An 18867-nucleotide genomic window follows, 5' to 3' on the forward strand; every position below is an offset into this window, starting at 1 on the left:
CAAGCCTCGTTGTCTCATTTTACCTGGTTGTAGCTATGGATATGCGTTCGTTTCGTCTGGCGCTATATCTTCATCTTTGATTCCAACATTCTCCAGCATCAGGAACCTTAGGACAAGGGATCTGCATGCTAATAGCTCACCCCCAACAGTCTTGACTTCTCCCTACTGCTGCCAATGGGAGAGCACACACCTTTCTGTTGTGAGACGTCCGGCTTATTCCCAACCTAAACGAATCATTTCTTGTAGTTTGGTGCACATACAAATTAGACTTGTCACACTATCACATATCACTTTGATAGTCTTCTGTGCCTGAGCATGTCGATCTAAGTTATGCATGCGACTCCTTGTATTCGGCTGTCCCTAGTAGGTGCTAATCCTGTATGAGCCTTAATAAACACACGTATTAATCCTTGACTTCTTTTTTTTCTTCAACCAAAGCCCATCCTTGCCATGTCCACGAAGATACCACACTGTACCGATAGACAGGTTCACCCGAGACATAATAAACCATTCTTGTTGCTTTTCCGTGACCGTGACACCCCCACCAAAAAAAACAAAAAAAACATACTCAATACCCGGGTGCAGGAACTTATCCGTAACTTTTGATTTCTCTCCCGTTACCCTCAGAGTCCCCATTGCCCTTCTTATGCGCCTCGGTTCCAAAGTCGATAAGCACCCCATTATCTCATCATATCTCGCGAGCATGCATTCATGCATGCGAGTTCACCCCACAACTGAGGTTGCTCTGAGCGCTAGAAGCCCAGCCTTAGTTGGCTTGAGACCTGAGGGGAAAGAAACCGTCTGGCATGGGCTCAATGTGCCAGATCTTGGGTGTTTCCTTGTTAAAAGCAGCGGACCACTCTTGTCTCAGGTCTGCAGGGAGCTTCCATCCCAGCTCATCATCGCGGAGTCTCATGCGCACCAAGTGTCGACGTTCCTGGGCAGCCTCACCGTTGACAAAACCTTCTCGGCGATGCAAGATTGTGAGGTTGTTAATGAAATGCATGTCACCTGCACGTGTGCTGATCTCCAGCTGAGTTGCCTTGGCGATGTTCTCGATGGAGTCCAATGCGTCCATCTGGCGTGGCGTAACGGCGGGAAGGTTAGTAGGGCGTGGGTGAACTGCATTTCCCGTGAGAGCTACACGCCCAAAGTTGATCAACACTCTCCCCTCGTGATGAAAGAAGACTGGTCGGCACTGAAAACGGGGCCTATCCCAGCATAGCGTGTCAGTTGGTGCACTCCTCGTTTCTTACTGGGATGAGAGAAACATGAAAACAGAGGATGTAGATAATCATGTGCCTGAACTTACAGGGCGAATGGCCAGTCAGAACGAGCTAGGGTGCGGACCATGTCCGGACGGCTAGCAGCAAGAACATTGTAGACAGTGTAGGCTGAGGCGATGATGCATTTGCCTCCCGAGACAGCCGTGCTGCGTGTGAGCCAACTGACTATGTCACCAGCTTCCTCGTTGTGGAAAGTCTAGAGTGGAAGTTAGCCTGGCTGAATATTCCTTCAAGGGATCAAAAAGAGAGATGAACATACAATGGGAGAGGTGGAGTGTCGATGGTGACCAGCCTTGAGCTTGGATGAGTTGTCGGCGACAATATGGACTACAGATATGTCAGTGGAAAAGAACCAAGAGAATGGGGAGATGAGAGCCAACCTAGCATATTGCCTTTTCGATCTTGACGCCCATGACAATTGGCAATGTACGACTGAATGCCAAGATACAGCACAGTCAAGTCCTCGACTGAGTACTTTTGAGGATCGAGGCCACGAATGACACCAAAACCCTTGCCTTGGTGAACGTCTCGGCGGATACGATCCAGTCTAGATCCCAGAGTGGGAAGAGGGAAGTTGTCTCGGGAGACACAATCCCCGTCAAGTCCCAAGGCTGGCTGGTGTTAGCCACATGCTGAACGCCACGGAAGCGGCGCTTCACTGAAAGAGACGTACCTTTGAAGACTAGCAGAGCTTTCTCAGCTTCCTGTAGATCGGATTCGCTGAGAGTGTGGATGTATTCCGATTCATCCGTGAACTGAGCACCAGCCCAAGCCATGGACCCGTCGAGAAACTTGGGCCACCCTTCGGGGACCCCAGCCGGCACATCTGCCACGCGACTGACACAGCCGGCGGCCGCAGGAGCTAGCTCAACGGCCGGGCTCGGGCCAATGATAGGCCCAGCTATGGAAGATGCCATGTTAATGGTTCCTGAAAGAGAGATTCCGCTGGTGGCTTGTGGGGGTGTCTTGATACTGAGGTATTCTGTCAGCCAGCCTCTTACATGAGAAGAGGGATGTGTAAGTTTTGTTAAGAACCTACGTTACGAAACGCAACGGGCCGTTGTCTGATGACTGCTGGTGTAAGTCAGGATCCGCGTGGAGAACAAGTGGATCAAGACGAGATCGAATATGAAAGATGATATGTGAGTTGTAGGTGTGCTGGGGTGTTATAACAAGAGAGATGAACAGGATGGAAGGAAAGGAATGGGAATTTCGGTGGTGCGAGGCGTCTGCTTAAATGTGTTTGCCAGATGAACGGCGGAGATCAAAACAGAAGAGAAAAGGAACGTTTGATACTATCGTGGCAAGTGCCTTTAAGCAAGGTACAGTGACGTTGGAGGCGCTTCCAATTTCGAAATTTCGTAAAGAGTACCATGAATAGAAGGCGCAACTTACAGTCGAGATCAAGAAAGAGTAGCAGCGACCAAGGAAGGAGGAAAAGACGGAGGTGTAAGTTATTCAAAGAACGGCAACAACGATAGATGGCAGGCAAATTGCAGCACAGACGAACAGCTCTTGACGAGCGAGATTGAGATTGAGATTGTTGGGGAATATCGAAAGAACGTTCAGACTAAGCAGGAGGCTAGTAAGGTATTATTATAGCTTTTCCAAGATCTTTGGAAACAGGTGGTAGCCCTGTTCGAATTTAGAGATGGAGGTGAAGCTCCTTGGATGTGCGGCTCTTGGGAAGGATGTTGAAGCTGTGTAACATTCTTCCATGCTTCCTTTGTTCCCGTTGCTTCGGATTCGATGAGAGACGGCAGGTACAATGAAAATTTTCACTTAGATCTGTTTCTCGTTCCGTGGCTTCCACATCCATCCAATCCCCAGTACCTCTACCTTAGGACCTAGCTACACCACTTACACAAGGATTGTTGAGATAGCATCGGGTTGGCACTTCCAGGTTGGCCGGGATGGAGGCAAGGTATACGTAGATCGGGTACTTGCGTAGCCGTGCTCGTGGCAGGTCGCAGATACGCGGCGGCAGGAGGCTGCAACAGAACCCAGCAACGCGGGTAAACGCTGAATTTCCTGCCATGTTCGATGGCTAACGACTTGGCTTGACTGGGGGGATTCGGAGAACAATGGAAGTGCCTGGTCAGGTACCGGTATCTCAGGGCGGGAAACGGAAGGAACAGACGAACTCTGAAGTATCAATTGGAGGTGAGCAAGTGCCTTGCCGTTGATCCTGTACTTCATTCGTGGTTTCCTCGCTTCCATGTCACCAGTGGGTTGCTCAAAAGTCCTGGGTAGCAACATAAACTCTGGGTGGCCTCTTATTACAAGGGAGGAGGAAACGAGACGAGACGAGACGAGAGAGCACTGTAACATTCCTTGTGAAAACGGTCCGGGCCCTCGACTAGAGCAGAAGGAATAAGAAAAAGAAAGGAGAAGGAAAATTGATAGAAGTACCAAGGCTAGCCCAGCAAGGGTTGATTGATGTGTATGGTTCCAAGCTGTAGACTAGTTGAGAAAAGCAAAACACCAAAGCTAGGCATGAACATGAGCTAAGACTAGGAGAGGCTCAGACTCAAGCTCAGCTAAGAGCCCAATCCTAGTTTAACCCAACTGCAGTAGCATGGTAAAGGATGATCCTTCGTGTTGATCCCCCAGTAGCTACCCCATAGCTTTGTTAATTTTAGGTGTGTTTTAAAAGTGGCTCACCATTGGCTTGCTCCATACTGTGTGCACCTTGTTGGTCTCTCACTCATCTATCTGTGGCTGGCTGCCGTCACCTTTACAGTAACTACTAGTAGTACTCCGTAGCTGTGCTACGACTAGTAGTATTGTGTCTGTTCAACAACTCGACAAGGGCTCCCCAAAACACGGCAGTCGATATTGATCCTTTGGCAATGGTTAAACTTTACTTGAGGTGTTTTACAGCGCCATTGGTTGACGGATTACTATCCGTTGCCACCCGCTTAGCTTTGGTTGGTATCTCGGGCCCTAATTACTGGTTCCCCGTCAAACCAACGCCAGACAATGATACCCAGGCGACGCGGAGATCTCGGACGGTCAACAATCGACAGTCAAAGCAAAGGCAAGGGATATGCAAATAGGCGCGTCTCATTTCATACTCTCTTCCGTTCGTTCCTTCGCCATCTCTCCGCTCTTCCCGAGGGATACACAACGTGAATAATAGACGTACTAATAAATCACACAGCATGTAGGAAGCACATCTAGTCCACAGTGCTACAATACCTACACTACCAGACCAGCCAAGCCAAGCCAAGCCAGAGCATAGCTGTGGTATGAACATGGCACGGGGGTTTGTCAAGTGCCGCACAACCAGGCCCGGCCCGTCCGGCATCCCTCCGCGAGCCAACCCTCAGCGAGCTTGGTACATATAAACCTTTGATCCGCCTCGTGTTTCTGTGCAACGATGCGCAAGCCGTCAAAAACGCAGCAGCCCGTCTCCCATCGACACTCGGTGAGCAAACTCTCGCCTCTTTCTGTAGGTGGCCGCACACACTCTCGGTGTATCTGTCCCTCTCCTCTCACCGTCATCCCCTTCAATCACATCGCATTGTGTTTGCTTGCGCTTCGTTTCGTCCTGTTACATTGTATCATCTATGGCCATCCTCCCCGCCACTTCCGCTGCTTTGCCGTGTCCCGTTTCGTGAACTGGCCCATGTGGCGGTTTGTCGGAACTGAACAAGAACGAGCAATCTCTTTGGCTATAGCATCTTCATCCAACCATTCATACCCATTTTAGCTGTTCATGTCATGTCTCTTCAAACCATCACACCAGTTCGGCTCTTTCTCTATACTTGACCCGCCCTTGACCGCCTTTTCGTAACCAAAATCACCCTGGCATTTTGAAAGGATTTCCATTATCGTTATCATCGTCATCATCATTATGGCCGTTACTATTGCCGCCGTCATCCGCATTCACCCCCCTTCATTCGCCTCGTATACAGTCTCAGTTCCTGCATCTCCGCTGTGAGTACAGCATCTTCTCAAACTCTGCGCCTACCCAGTTGGTTCAAAGTCACCCATTGCCTCCCTACTACCACAGAAGTCAATCCAAGATGTTGTTCGTCACCCAAACCCGATCATATTGTTGTTCGAGGTTGCCAGTTGGTCTCGAACAATTGACTGACAAAAAAGTAATCATGCTCGTACACGGCCTTGTCCCGGAGTTCCTCCCATTGCAACGCTGAAACCACAAAGTTTAAGTTAGCATCAAATCAGAGAGCCTTAGTCCCAGCCTGTATGGTCCTACGTCCTCGACGGTCGACTTACCATGTCGTCTAGCCAAGTTGCTAGTTTGGTGGACAAACTTGATCTTTTCTTCATCCAGGCCAGCCAGTGTTCGCAAGTCTTGGTCTTTGCAACCTTCCGAGAACGGGTAGATACCCTTGTTACAGTAGTGGAAGTGTGCGAGCAAGATGTTTGCGCCTGTTCAGTCCCCAGTCAGCAAGCACTTCAGTGCAGGATGGACCGGGGCGGTTGTGTAACTCACCTAGGTGGTATTCTCTGACCTTCTCCTCACGCGCAAAGCGTCGCTGCGAGTACATCGATAATCAGCGAACGTTATCCATGTCGCGGGCCACTATCGACCTTCAGGGGTCTCTTACCTTCATGCCGTGCTTCTTCGCGTATCCAGCATCATGCGCTGTGATAAGAGCTGTGTTATGCAAAAGAATGAAGATCACAAGATACGTCACCAGCCAAGTGCTCTGCTTGTTCTTGGACATCATCTTCTGGAGTTTGTCCAAAAGCTCTCTTCGCAGCTTGGTCTGTATGTGGTGAATCAGGATAAGATCCATCTGAGCGCCAAGTACAGGCGGAAGAGGTATTTTGCCATGATTCGGGTTCGTTTCGTCCAGGATATTTTGCTTCATCCCCAAAGTCTCTTCTCCAACAATGAAGCTCGACCGCGTTGTCAGACGAATCGACATCCACAACAAGAGTGTATGATGAATAAGTTCCACGCACTCCGGCGAAGTAGACGGGTCTTTGAAGATTTTCCAAGCACGTAAGTACGTTTGGAATAGCAGGCCTTCAGGTGGGCCAAGCAACTTGGTAAAAGCATCCTGCATGCTATTCTCAATGTGGTCCAGGTACTCTTTCTTCGCCTCCTCAAGGTTAACCATCGCATACGGAGGAATCGTCACTGATTTCTTGACACCCTTGTAATCCCATGTACGTTCCAGCTTGTCACCAGCTTGAGGAATGAATCGTTGAACCTTCACCTTGACAAATTTATTCGACAATCCCTCGGAAAGATAGATGGTTCTGGGCTCTTCAGTCGTAGCCCAGCTCTGTATCGAATCCGAAATGTTGTTGGTCCATCGCCGTGTCCATTCATAACCGGGAACTTGGCCCGGCTTGAAAAGTCGGATATCCGTTATCTTGTATCTGAGGCAAGGGAAGCGTCCCGCTCTTGAATTGGAGACTTTCTTGCATGTCAAACAGGCCCCTCCCTCCTCTTCAGGGTTGTTTTCACACTGCATCACACGGTTAGTGGATTTTGCGCACCAGCAAAAACGCCCATTACAAGTAAGAGATTGTCTTATGTTAAAGAACCGGACAGTTATTACTTACACGAATTCTTTGCATTCTGCACCTGATACAGGAACCAATTTTTCGGGTTTGGGCAGTTTGTTCACGAAGATTTGGGTCCTTGAACGGACCTCTCTTTCCTCCTCTTTGGTTAGTGAGTACGATTTCAAAGTTGGCTTGCTGATCCATTAGAGACCACCCGTTCTGCACAGCATCTTCAAGTTGAGTATTGATTAGCATACCATATTGGGAAACGCTGTCGGGTGGGGCCAAGCTCTGGTGAGTAATAGCACTTGTATCAATAAGGTTAGGGTCAGAACTGTATCCGACCTGTGGGAGCGTCTTAGTGATAAGCTGTTGACTGGGCACCATTACTTGATTCTCCAACTGCGGTTCATCTTTGAAAGCTTGGGCGACGTAGAAGTCTCCCGCTGAAAGATGAGGTTGATGAGTTGGTGCAGTAACACTCATCACAGGCTCCGCTAACGCCGCCTGATCAGAGATGAGAGGAAAGCTGACAAGAGGCGCAGCATTCAGGTTTGGTTGCTGATAGCTGTAATCTGGTTGTTGGCTAGAGCTTAGAGCGGTGTTATCATACAGTTCAGATGATGGCATTGCCATAGACGGTTGTTTTTCTGCCATATAGGGGACATCTGGGCCAGAAACTGCCGGTGCAGAGTTCGGTAGCTGTTGATAACCTTTCGGGGTGATGTCAGCGAGGATCTCAGGTGTACGTCGGTTGATCTGGCAAGGATAGGAGAGCCAGGTGCTTACCATCTTGATGTCTTGGGTCCCAGCCACAACATGGACAGAAGAACAAGGCCAGATCCGCCATACGCCTTGCTAATGGTGAAGTAGAAGATGGCATTGAGTTCTGGCCACAGTCGTCCCAAACTGAAGATGCCCCATAGTGCTCATTGCGTTGACTGTAAGGTCCTGATAATGGGAGTTTTATCAGAGGCCCCTGGGACGAAGCCGGTCCTTGCTCAGGTGTCATTGGGACTGATGGTTCCAGTCTTCTTCTCTTCCTACAATGCTCTTGTATAATGAAGTGATGTAATTGAGAACCAGAGGCTATTCCATAGAATTGTGCCAGTTGATGAAGATTGTCTTGGATCTCAAATGGTATAACAGTGAAGCTGTCATTCACGGGAGGGGTGAAAGATATTGATGAAGAGCCCGGATCTTCAACTCCCGGTTGGAGGAGAGGTCTCTTAACTTTGGAAGGATAATGTGGATTCTATAGAAAAAATCAATTCACCGCACATTTGGGTCTCATGGGGAGGGGCCTAGGGCACGATCAAGGAGAAGATGCTTGTCCGGGAGTCATGGCATGAGAGCCACGACGGGGCAATGAGAAGAGGAAACGGTGGTGATTGGCAACAGCCGCAGGGGTCATGCAAATAGAACGATGGGACGGGGGATCGATGATATAACTCCATGCAGCTTGCCGCCAACCGGGGAGAGAAACTCTTACCATAATGGCTGCAGTGAGACAGGACGGGGTGTGGAACAAACACTGCCTAGCAGTAGTAGTAAGAACAGAAAGACAAAGGTCAAGGTACCACTACGCGGAATCAAACTCGACGAAATACAGTCAATGACAAAGAAGAGCTAGCTTGCCCCGTTTGTCTCTCAGAAGCGGTGGTCAAAAATCGAGCGACGCCGGGGTGAGAAGAGGGGGAGTGTGGTGGGAGGCTAAGGTGCCACGAAACCCATCACCGGGCACTTGACGTTGAAACCCCCGTTGTGCGCCGAGTGGAGCGCCAGCGATGGCCGAAGTTAAAACGACGGCCGAGAGAAGGATACCAGACGGTCGGGAATAGAGAATCACTGTGATGAGGGAGGCGAAGAATCCGGGGAAGCTAGGCGGAAAGGCGAACAGTAGGTCTGTTAGTATAAACCCAATCAGGTCATTGAGGCTCCTGGCCAACAGATGGAAGGTCGATGAGATATTGGTGTGCTGCTCGAAGCCGCCAACCTGAGAACCTCGAACCTGAGTACAATTAGGACAGGACGTGGAGCCTTGTCCACCTCGTTCACTACTTTAGTAACAAGGCGGGCTGAGCTGTCGTGGTACTGGCGACAGAACGTGGAGCGAGTAGCTGATAGTGCTGGTACTGGTGCTTGCACCGTTGAGCGAATTCAGGACAATATGCCTGCGGCCGCGATCGTATGGATGACGGCTGATGCGGGCTGCGGGCTGAGCAAGTATGCGGCTGGCGGTGTGGTGGTTGTAGTGACTGGGCGTTGGGCGCTTCAAGCAACGGCTTGACGGTCTGCTGGGAACGGTGATGAACGAGTCTGTGAGAGAGGAAAGTGGACTCGGTGAGGACGGCGTTGACATGGCCTCGTGCTGAGTAGTTTTTGACCGGTCTGAGGGGTACCATGGGAGTGGCAGGGGCCTTCTGATTGTAGTGCTCAGGTAAAGGATTTTGGGATATTACCCGCCCTGCCGATTCAGTGCGCCTGAACTTCTCGATCTACTACGTAGGAGGTAGTGAAAGATGTTATTAGAAGCAGCTCCGGTGGGGGTTAAAAAAACAAAACTATAAAGAACAAAAAAGAATAAAAATAAAGGCTTCGTTCATGGCTTAGGAGCTTGGCTACGGATCAATGAGGGTGGTTTGAATCGTGCGTGGTCGTAGATCCCCAGACAATAATGCAGCTCAATTCTTTGACAATTGTCGGATCGGGTCATTGTTCCATAGCCACGGAGTCTAGTCATGTCAACGGTTAATTCGTGCATTAAAATGGCCATGTGATTGACATGGGGCTGACCAATGTCGGTCATGGCTGCACAACCGCTCAGCTAGGATTGGATGTAAATTGCTGTTTTACTCACAGGGTCTCACAACGCCAACCCGCCCGGGTATCTCACACCAGGGAAGGGGAAAAGTACTGTACATCGTCAACTCCGCAACGTAGCAAAGGTTCTCAAAGGTACTTTGATCGCCAAGCAGTTCAGAAGAAAGATCTTTTTTTTTTCCTACCGTCGGCGTAGGCCTGGCGTTGAGGGGCCATTCTCGAGAGTAACTGTATACAAGTTCGAGAAAAGGCAAAGATACCTCGACAAGCACTGGATGAGCAGTTAAGGTTGTAACCAAGAGGACATTCCGATTGCCAGATGTACTCGGATGCAGTGGTGTATCGTAAACGCACAAATGCCCGAGCGTTCTTTCAAGCCCTTCCAGCTGCCCTTTCGCCCATCTCAACTTGACCAAGGCTGACGAGTGATAACAGCCAACATCTCACGGAAATCTGAGACCAGTGGTGCTATCTGCCAGTATCTGGATCATTGCCAGAAGCCTGCCTTCTGTCCATGTGATAAGACGCCTGTGTGCTATTGTCACGCAAAGGCTCTGGTTGGTACAAGGAGGAGGCAGGGGCAGCAACCGGTGAGAACAGCTATTACTTTCACTCTTGGCCGAGAATTAGAACCAAAACATCGGTCCGATCAATATCTGGTTGTGTGCGTTATCATTGCGAGCTTCTTACGACAGAACCTGGTAGCTGATGTTCGAGCCGGGCGCACTAACGAACGGCACGATGCAACTCATGGCCTTGAGCCGCCAGCAAGGTGTGGCCCAGCCACAGATTCTGCATGAATATGGTTGCATCTTTCTGGTTTACATTGCATCAAAATGCAAACGGGATATGTGCGGCGGCGTCCGCGTCTCTTGGCTTGACGATGTTGTCTCTTCTCTCGCCAAGGTGTAGTTATTTTCGATGCGAGAATGGGTTCCTGGCGATATCAGCCAACCTGTGACGTCGGATGGGATGGCAAACTATTATGCAGGTTGCAGAAATAATCACTAGGCTCTTTGGGGGATTGCAAGAGGTGTCTTGCTAATATCCTGTGATTGGAAGTTAATTAAGTGGCGCTTGCGCTTTCCCTCAAGGAAGGAAGGTCCAAGTCAAGTTGGTAAAGTCTGATGGACGTTAGAAATTTTGCTCTGCGTTGGTACTTACGGAAGGAAGGTCCGTTACCGTTCACCGGATTTCCACACTGGGAAGTAATCGAACACCCATGAGTTTCATATCCAAAGTTAGTGCCTTCTAAATCTTCACCGGATCCAGTACCTTGTCCCTACCTAAGCGCCGATAAGGAACTCTTTCGTTGATCTAGAAAAGAGCATGGATGCCACATGGAGGGACTAATATCGTTAGTCTCTATCCACCAACGGGTCTTCCCGCGTTCTAGATGGGACGAATCGAACCGTTCCTCAAATAGAAATAGACGGAGTTTCTCCTGATTATTTCTGTAACCACAACTCGCTCTGTCGACTCTGTGCTACCTAGACGTACTGGATGCAGGTAAGGGATGGTTATACATATGAGATCGGATCCCTTGCTTTGCCTGTAGTCAATACACCATCCGCCCAAGCCCGTATTCTCTTCAGCCATGTAAGCAGCCATGGGCCAGTTGTCATTCCAACCACCCCTGCTCCATATACGTCAGTATCAATGGACATTGCTCGTTATCCAGTTTTCATGGTATGGTAATGCAGCAGCAACAGAACGAGTCAGTGCAGCCACTCGGGAGCTCCGCGAGCTCTGCCCATGGACATTACAATGCTAGCTTTGCGCACTGTCCAAGCCTCCCCGCCTGGCCGGGAAAGAAGGCAAGTTATAGTCAAAACGCTATTGGATGATCCATGGGTGATAATTGTTCTCCGGTGCGCCTCTCCCGCTTCGGTGTCGGCTGGCACTGCTTGTTATCAGAAATCAAATATCGCAATGCAGTTTGCTTCAGGGCACGCCAGTCAGCGCGGATGACGTTACCTATACGCAAGATCCCAAATGGTCGGTATTTCGGGAATGAGAAATGTGACTGCTCACCGGTTTGCCAGGAGCCCTTGTTCCCAGAAACTCGGTATTCCCCCACGTTGATACTTGAGGGGCAGGTGTCGGCATTCATCTGTCCAAGCCAGGTACGGTACTTATTGCGGAAGTCGTATGCTGTTTTTGACTGAGATGGTTTTATTGATCGACCCTGGACGAGCCCTGACCGAGCGCTTAGGTGAGGTTGTCTACCTAGACATTGGTTGACCTCACTCGTGGCCTGATGCTTCACGGAGTATACCTGGTCCATCTCGCTTAATAAAGCTCCCGATTTCTTGAGCTGGGTCAGGTCATTCAGTGTTCGAACTGATTAATGTGCCCAACTTCCTTGTAACACTGTCTGAGAGCCGTGACCAAGACTTTGACTTGTCTCACCAGAGACTCCTCCATGTCACCCAGTTCGAACTTCCCCTGAAACTGTCACTGCAATAGTGCCCTCTGCCTTGAGTCAATCCTTCGTTGCGAGTTTCATCGCCCAACTCTTTTGTCTGCTTGTACACAGTTTTTGCAGCTGATCTCTCATGCAAGGCAGTTCTTCATATCGAATCTTGCTTATTCAAGGAGCATTTCATCAACGCTCATTTTAAATGGCAATCCTTGTTTCCGTGGCCGGTGTCTAACTTACAGAACCGCTAACGAGCTATGCGGTCCCGGCTTCTCATCAGCTTGCGCGTTCGTTTACCACGACTCGAGACGCAAACAAACCACCAACTCGTTGAGCCATCACAGCGCCTGTACTCCCGCGAAGACCAAGACTAATGGCCTTAGCTTGGTGTACCTCGCTGCACTCACGGGTGTTGAGCACCGAAATTTTACGGGACGTGCCACAACAATCTTGGGAATAAAAGCAACTATCCAAGCATATATTATGACCGATGTTCTGATCCCATGTTTTCAGGAGGCAACGGATACCTGCCTTGATTCCTCTACAAAGCATGGATGATTTGTTGATGTCTGGGAACCAAAAAAAATTGTTTCCCAGGCATCTTGCCTCTCCGCAGGTGGAGCCTTAGGGTACTTGCGTCAAGCGTGGAACTTAGTTGGAAACTGGATCTTGTCGTTGAAGCCTCGAAGTTGGAGACAATTTCCATCGCGGACGACTGCTTGCCATGTTTGTTCGCTCTTTCTCACGCAGCAATAACCAGTTGTGATCAGTCACTCTCGGGTTCACAAGAACCAACAGGCTTCCTTCGATCATGTGATCAGACAGCATGACAAAAAAGAACCGCGTACTGAGCATCGAAGCCAACCACCCAAAGTAACCCAATTCGGCTGTGTCATCCATCTTTGGTGTCGTCGCATGATAACGCATATTCTTTTCCCTAAGCTTGATGCTAACTGGTGACACGTTCGGTTTTGTCCAGTAAATCTTGCTTTCGATTCGAACCGAGTCATTTCTCTTCCTGGATTGATATCGGCTGCTCTACGCTGCTGACGATTCAACAACTCCTCGCCAACTATTCAGCCTTTGGTCGCCTTGCATCCGAGACTGGAACCCCTCACCTACAGCCGACTGTTTGTGTTGGGCAGCATCTAAGACATTGTGCAGGTACTTGATGATTTGCCGGGGAACGCTGCGCGCTGCTGACTTGGGCCGTCTTCTAGTAGCTTTCAGCGTCCAGAGTATTCATCAGCTCATGCCATGGAGTTGAGTCAGGAATCCATTCACGATGTTATCCACCCTACTGCAGCCTTCTCGGGTCCTCCATCAATCGATCAACTGGGCTCGGCAGTTCAGGATAGCCATGTTGTTGACTGGCAAAAATCATCGCTGAACCCGAAGAACCGCATTGATAGCCTCAGCCCACTGGATCGACCTCTCTGGCGCATCGATGGCTGCACTGCTTTCGGAAGCCAGTTCTATGCTGTTCCTTTATTCATCGATTCGATGCCTCCCATTCGAATGGATGTTTTTATTCCTGAGCCCTCGAAACTCTCCTTGGAGCTTCGGAGTGCACTTGACGTTGATGTGGCATTTCATACCACGAGTGCAATGCGCATTTCGCGTCTCGGAATCACCCAACATGTGCTCCGTATCCTGCAAAACTGGACAGCTCGGCAGCAGGAGCCTCTGCAAATCTTCAGTAGCATTCCTTTTGGTTCCAGGATTGTGCTCAGGAACATGCCCGTGAACGTTGCTGATGCGGAGGTCACCATCGCTCCAACTCACTATCTTGAACGCCAGCTTCTGTCTGTGGCTTCTCTTGAGAACGCCTGGGGAAGCGATGTTGAGTTACCGCCGACGATCGATCTTAGTGATGTGGTATACGTCTTACAGCTACACGACAGCGTCTGCCTCGTCAGAATCGGAGGCAAGATATGGATTTTCAAGGCACTTACCAGTTACACCAAGTACCTTTATCACGAGCTAAGGCAGCTACTCATCATCCCACCACATCCCAACATTGTTTCCCGTCCTGTGCACCTGGTTACAAAGAAATGCAGTTTTGGAAGTAAAGTGGCTGTTGTCGGATTCACTCTCGAGTACCATATCCACGGTAGCCTGCGTGATCTGATTCCTTTTCTCAAGCTTCACAACATGGTGTTCCTGGCCGACGAGACAAAATGGGCTATACAACTAGCGTCGGCATTGGTGCATCTTCGTACAACATCCAGGATCTTCTATCCAGATCTCAGGCTAGACAATATCGTTCTTTCAGCTAACCGAGATGCTGTTATGGTTGATTTTGAACAGCGTGGAGTCTGGTGTGAGTTCGCCGCTCCTGAAGTCAATGCTTTGGAGTACGTGAGACTTCTTGCTATCGATGAAGAAATACCCGCAGAAGTCAGCGAAAGGTATTCGAAGCTCTTGACAGAGATGCTCCCACAGTGGGAAGCGATGGGTGAGAGCGAGGAGTACAAATGGCCATGCGAAGGCTATAACGTCCCATGGGCATGTCTCACACCAAAGGAGCAGGAGGCATGTGAGGTGTATATGCTTGGTCGGGTATTGTGGTGCATCTTTGAAGGGAATAGCGCTCCCCAAAGAGCCGCGGTCTGGCTTTCGTATCGATGGGAGCCTCTTGTTGAATTTCCAGGATACACGAAGACTCCTATAGCCATGCAGCAATTGATTGATCGTTGCACACGCGGAAGGCAGAATGGCCTTAGTAGGCTGATTGTGAGGGAGAGGAACCAGCTCGTGCTCCGAGAGCTCGAGAAAACGGGCCTCTCCACCCCAGATGAGGTGCAACGGACGGCCAAGGAATGGTGGTCGAGAGAAATCGATGCATCGGAGAAGTGGCTCAGACAAAGGATTGAAGGAATGAAGAGGGGTGACTGGAAGGAGAACTATTATGATCGGCCGAGTTTGAAGGATGTCCTTGCGGAGCTTGAGGCCTTCCGCGATGAAAGGGGATTCAATTTTTGACTGGGGGCGGTAACAATCGTATAATCCGGACCTGTCGCACTCTCCACACATCGGCATAGCAAACAGCAAGCGAGTTATTAAACAAGAAGCAACAGAGTTTGATACACTAACTTCCAAATCACAAGTGTGGTCTACTTGATTTTTATTACATGAATCTTGATAGGTGGAATTCGGCTGGTAAAGCTATTCATATCAACAAATGAGGCTTAGTTTCGACGTGCATTGCCACCAGTCGCCCGACTCTTCCTGTCTCATCTGGTTCTCCTTGTCTTCCGACCACCCATTTGTCCCTGAACAGACCTCTTTAATCCAGATCCTGTACTTGATGTTCTCAGTCTTCCCAGCATTGCCCTGAATCTTTGTACATAGCCAGCTGGCGCTCCATAAATCTCAATCCTATCTAGAACTTCCTCGAGGTTATGTAGAAACTGGCTTGCAGCCTCGGGGATCAGATTCAGCACGTTAATAATGAAGTCTTGATCTCGGTCGCCAATTAGCCGTAGGTAAAGGTTACGGGCGATGCGTGGTGTATGTCTTGGGCCATGGTCTGTATTGCGAGATACCACCAAGTCCAGAATGTGCACAAGGCTACGAGCTGCGGATAAGGCTTCTCTTGCCGAAATAGGGGTTTCGCGTGTATATATCTCGTGGCGCATTCGACGAACGCAGCCTAGAATATGTGAAGCTGCCCATATGACATCTCGGGGAGAGCCAGGGTCTGAAGCTTGGCCTGGGGTTTCGAGATCTCGAACAACGCGGTTAATGCGCTGAGTAAGTTTGTAGAATATGTCCTTGATAGGGTCTTGTGGGCGAGATAGAGAGCGGAAATAGTGAAAGAAGTGATGGTTATCAAGAAGCATACGAGAAATGGTTTGTTCCAGATCGTTGCGTTTGATTATCTTCTTGCCATGAGAAACCTTGTCAAAGATATCTGGCCGGAAGTCCTCTGGGTCCATGTTATAGACAGAGGAGAGTATTTCTCGAGCTTCCTGAGCGCGGAAAGCGTCAGGTTCGTTGTTGTATTCTGAGTCTGGGGTGACTAGATGGCAATGAAGTCCCTCCGCCAGTACATCAAGACGAAAGTTGGAGATATTTTGGAAAACATCGCCCATTTCCTCAGCATAACCTGCTGAGTTCATTCTGAGTGGCTTGCCGAGATCAGTTTCGTATAGAGTTTGTTTAACGATCTGATCTAAAAGCCAAAGGAGGTGCCGGCAAGGCTGCCCATCGTCTCGACATGAGCAGCTGAGGTTGGAAGTGCCGTCTTGTGGCGCGCGGATCCGTACAGAGCGTGTGACAAGCTCTGTCATTTGGAACGCATATGTATCGTCTATGCGACGGCACTTTTCTAGGGCGATCTTTGGGGGCTCTTTGAAGGTATCGCGGACGACTGACTGGGTGTTTTCAGGGAGGTGGTCGACGAGATATGTGAGTTTGGTTGGGGATCGAATAGCAGAGGGTTCATCGTCATCATCGAATTCTGAACTATAGTCTCCATAGTCAGAGCTATCTGAGCTTGTATCTGAATCTGAAGATGATTCATCGTGGTTGGATTGCTCTGTTTCCCGGCCTAGGGATTGAACCCTGGTTCGAGAGCGGGTTTCCGGGGACATGCTCTCAAGAGATAGTCGACTAAAACGAGATGAAGGAGGATACATCGGCTCAAAAGAAGATTCAATGCCGTAGTAGTGTTTATGAGAACATGAAGTGGTTATTCTATGGTTTTATATCGCATGCCGACCCAACAAGGCTGGAGCTGGCGCCGACTTATATCGAGAGACCCCAGTTGCGGCCATTGATGGTTGGTGATAAGCCTCATGGCCGGGTACAAGGACACATGAGGGGCCCAAGGCATCATGATAAAGATAGAACAGAAACTGTAGCCTTGGATCCGGATCGAATAAGTGTAGACCACTGTTTAAAGCTCGCAATAGGTAGAGAGCTAGAGGTTCCAGCTGTGGCTGTGAAGTCCCAGGTGGTGGTGCGTTCCATGGCAATGGGTGCAGGTAGTGAGATACCCACTAATGATCGAAGGAATGACTCCTTCGGTAGATGAATGAAGTGCAGGCAGCTGTTGTTGGTAGCTTTGTTGGTAGATGATTGATTGCTATAGGCTTGGCTACATCTGAATTCTTAACTCAAGTAGATTAAAACGTGCACGTGGAGTTGTCATTCATCGAATCAACTATATTTAAGATGAGTCAACACTTAACATTGTCAACTTGGTAAATCAATTGAAAATCATATTATTTCAACTCCACCTCAAACTAATACCTGCCGCGAAATCGACGTTGGTTCACTTTATTCAAAGCCACCTACTCAGCCATAAGCCCACTGTCTGGCGGCTAAAGAACCACTCACAGCTCTCCACGGCGACCTCATCGGCGGCCCAACTGGTAAATCGGTAGTCTTGCAACTTATCCGCAGTGCAGGCCAAGCCTAATGCGACCGGGGAAACATACCGTTTGCAAAGGCCAGTCTTATGCCTGGCAAGGCGTTTTTCAAACGACAGCCTTGAGAGCTGGCAGACGGCTTGTCCACGGCTGGCTGGGGGATTGCAAGCCGGGTGAATGACCAATAGGGCATAGTATGTTTTTTGTCTAATACGAATTCCTGGGATCTTTTTTTTTTTTTTGTGTGTATTTCGTCTCTGTGGCATGATGTGATGACATCGATCAATATTCTCTCATATGCTTCCCAAACAGCCTCAGATATCAGAAGATTCAAGATGCAAAAGACATAGCGCCCGAAGTAACCTGAAAGGTAAAGTGAAATCTTAGTGAGCCTTGTCGTTAATGCAAAGAGCCATCTTCTTGAGAGATGAATAACTGAATTGTGGGCAAACAACCATCCTCGGCCTACACTTCTAATTACTACGAACCAACGATTCAGTCTCAAGCCAGTTAACCCTCAGGAGAGCACCCATAGATCGACAAGGCCGTTCGATTTTATCACCCGCGGTCATGCTTTCATTGAATCCATGTGTCTCTTGTTGGTCGTGTTTTTTTTATTACAACCAGGATCTCGAATCTCCTAGTGGACGAAATCTATGCAGCCACCTAATGTCAGCTGGCCAATGGTCGTGGAGAGACTGAAGTTTGTTTGTGTTGATTCCTTTTGGTGCGGACTATGGCAGGGCATATTAATACAATTATGAATCATGGTCTGTGTAAGAACATCAGCTACAACATGGATTACTCAGTGAGCAATGTTCAAACAGAGTTATGTTTCGTCTATCAAACTGATTCACGTGTCATAGCTCTGACAAGACTGTTCACAGGGCCCGGTCCTTACACAGGGCAGCTTCAATTTTGAAGGGTACCCTAAGCCAAGACATTTTGAGAAGAACTGATCTCATTATCAAAACAAACCGACTTCAATCTAGTTTACTAGTGTTTATCCCGTTTCTTTCCCCGATGCAGATCTCAAATTTCGTAGAATGCGCGGCGTAAAAACCCCAGCGGGGAGATGGAGAGTCAAGGCCATTTGTACGTCACACATCTGTATGGTCGCGAGTCCATCAGGCAGATCCTAACTGTGAACGAGGGGGGTTGGCTTCTCATGGCCAAGGCTTCCAGATCGAATAAAAATAAAAGGAACAAAGAGACGCGAAATGCAACAAAAGCTATCCACAGGCAACAACGTCATCAAGGCCTTTCCTATCCCAGGCCATTTAAAAGAGCAGTTTGTGACTGGTCGTATCGCCACTTGCTGAATCAACCTTGAATTTCCCCAGTGCACCTAATTCCCAGAACCGTAAAGGAGTGGTGTTTGCGTGTCAAGCGAAGTCCGAACCAATAGTAAAACCACCTCAGAGCTGATGCGTATTTGGGCTCCTGTTTTAGAGCCCCTCCGAAA

The 18867-nt window shown here is 49.1% G+C and overlaps 5 protein-coding genes across 5 annotated transcripts; 2 read left to right on the forward strand and 3 right to left on the reverse strand.

Annotated features, from left to right (window-relative positions):
- Positions 1-275: 275 nt before the first annotated feature.
- On the reverse strand, positions 276-3324 carry BKA55DRAFT_658849 (uncharacterized protein; the record flags this gene model as incomplete). Its single annotated transcript, XM_046197532.1, has 8 exons — positions 276-1211; positions 1313-1482; positions 1546-1613; positions 1667-1897; positions 1960-2258; positions 2326-2444; positions 2659-2856; positions 3151-3324. The coding sequence occupies 8 exons, from the start codon at positions 3322-3324 to the stop codon at positions 767-769; spliced, it is 1704 nt and encodes a 567-aa protein (XP_046056728.1). The 3' UTR covers positions 276-766.
- Positions 3325-5341: 2017 nt separating this feature from the next.
- BKA55DRAFT_588512 (uncharacterized protein) lies at positions 5342-8274 on the reverse strand (the record flags this gene model as incomplete). The annotated part of the gene is made up of 6 exons (XM_046194806.1): positions 5342-5445; positions 5532-5687; positions 5752-5794; positions 5867-6739; positions 6837-7481; positions 8272-8274. 6 exons carry the CDS (start codon positions 8272-8274, stop codon positions 5342-5344), a joined length of 1824 nt encoding a protein of 607 aa, XP_046056729.1.
- A 3059-nt stretch (positions 8275-11333) lies between these two features.
- Positions 11334-12708, forward strand: BKA55DRAFT_30002 (uncharacterized protein). Its single transcript, XM_046185596.1, has 2 exons — positions 11334-11728; positions 12172-12708. The coding sequence occupies exons 1-2, from the start codon at positions 11453-11455 to the stop codon at positions 12580-12582; spliced, it is 687 nt and encodes a 228-aa protein (XP_046056730.1). The 5' UTR covers positions 11334-11452; the 3' UTR covers positions 12583-12708.
- A 573-nt stretch (positions 12709-13281) lies between these two features.
- On the forward strand, positions 13282-15009 carry BKA55DRAFT_497413 (uncharacterized protein; the record flags this gene model as incomplete). Its single annotated transcript, XM_046186466.1, has 1 exon — positions 13282-15009. One exon carries the CDS (start codon positions 13282-13284, stop codon positions 15007-15009), a length of 1728 nt encoding a protein of 575 aa, XP_046056731.1.
- A 251-nt stretch (positions 15010-15260) lies between these two features.
- Positions 15261-16622, reverse strand: BKA55DRAFT_683039 (uncharacterized protein; the record flags this gene model as incomplete). Its single annotated transcript, XM_046198444.1, has 1 exon — positions 15261-16622. One exon carries the CDS (start codon positions 16620-16622, stop codon positions 15261-15263), a length of 1362 nt encoding a protein of 453 aa, XP_046056732.1.
- Positions 16623-18867: the final 2245 nt, after the last annotated feature.

The sequence above is a fragment of the Fusarium redolens genome (genome assembly GCF_020744475.1).
Source record: "Fusarium redolens strain MPI-CAGE-AT-0023 chromosome Unknown BKA55scaffold_1, whole genome shotgun sequence".
NCBI lineage: Eukaryota > Fungi > Ascomycota > Sordariomycetes > Hypocreales > Nectriaceae > Fusarium > Fusarium redolens.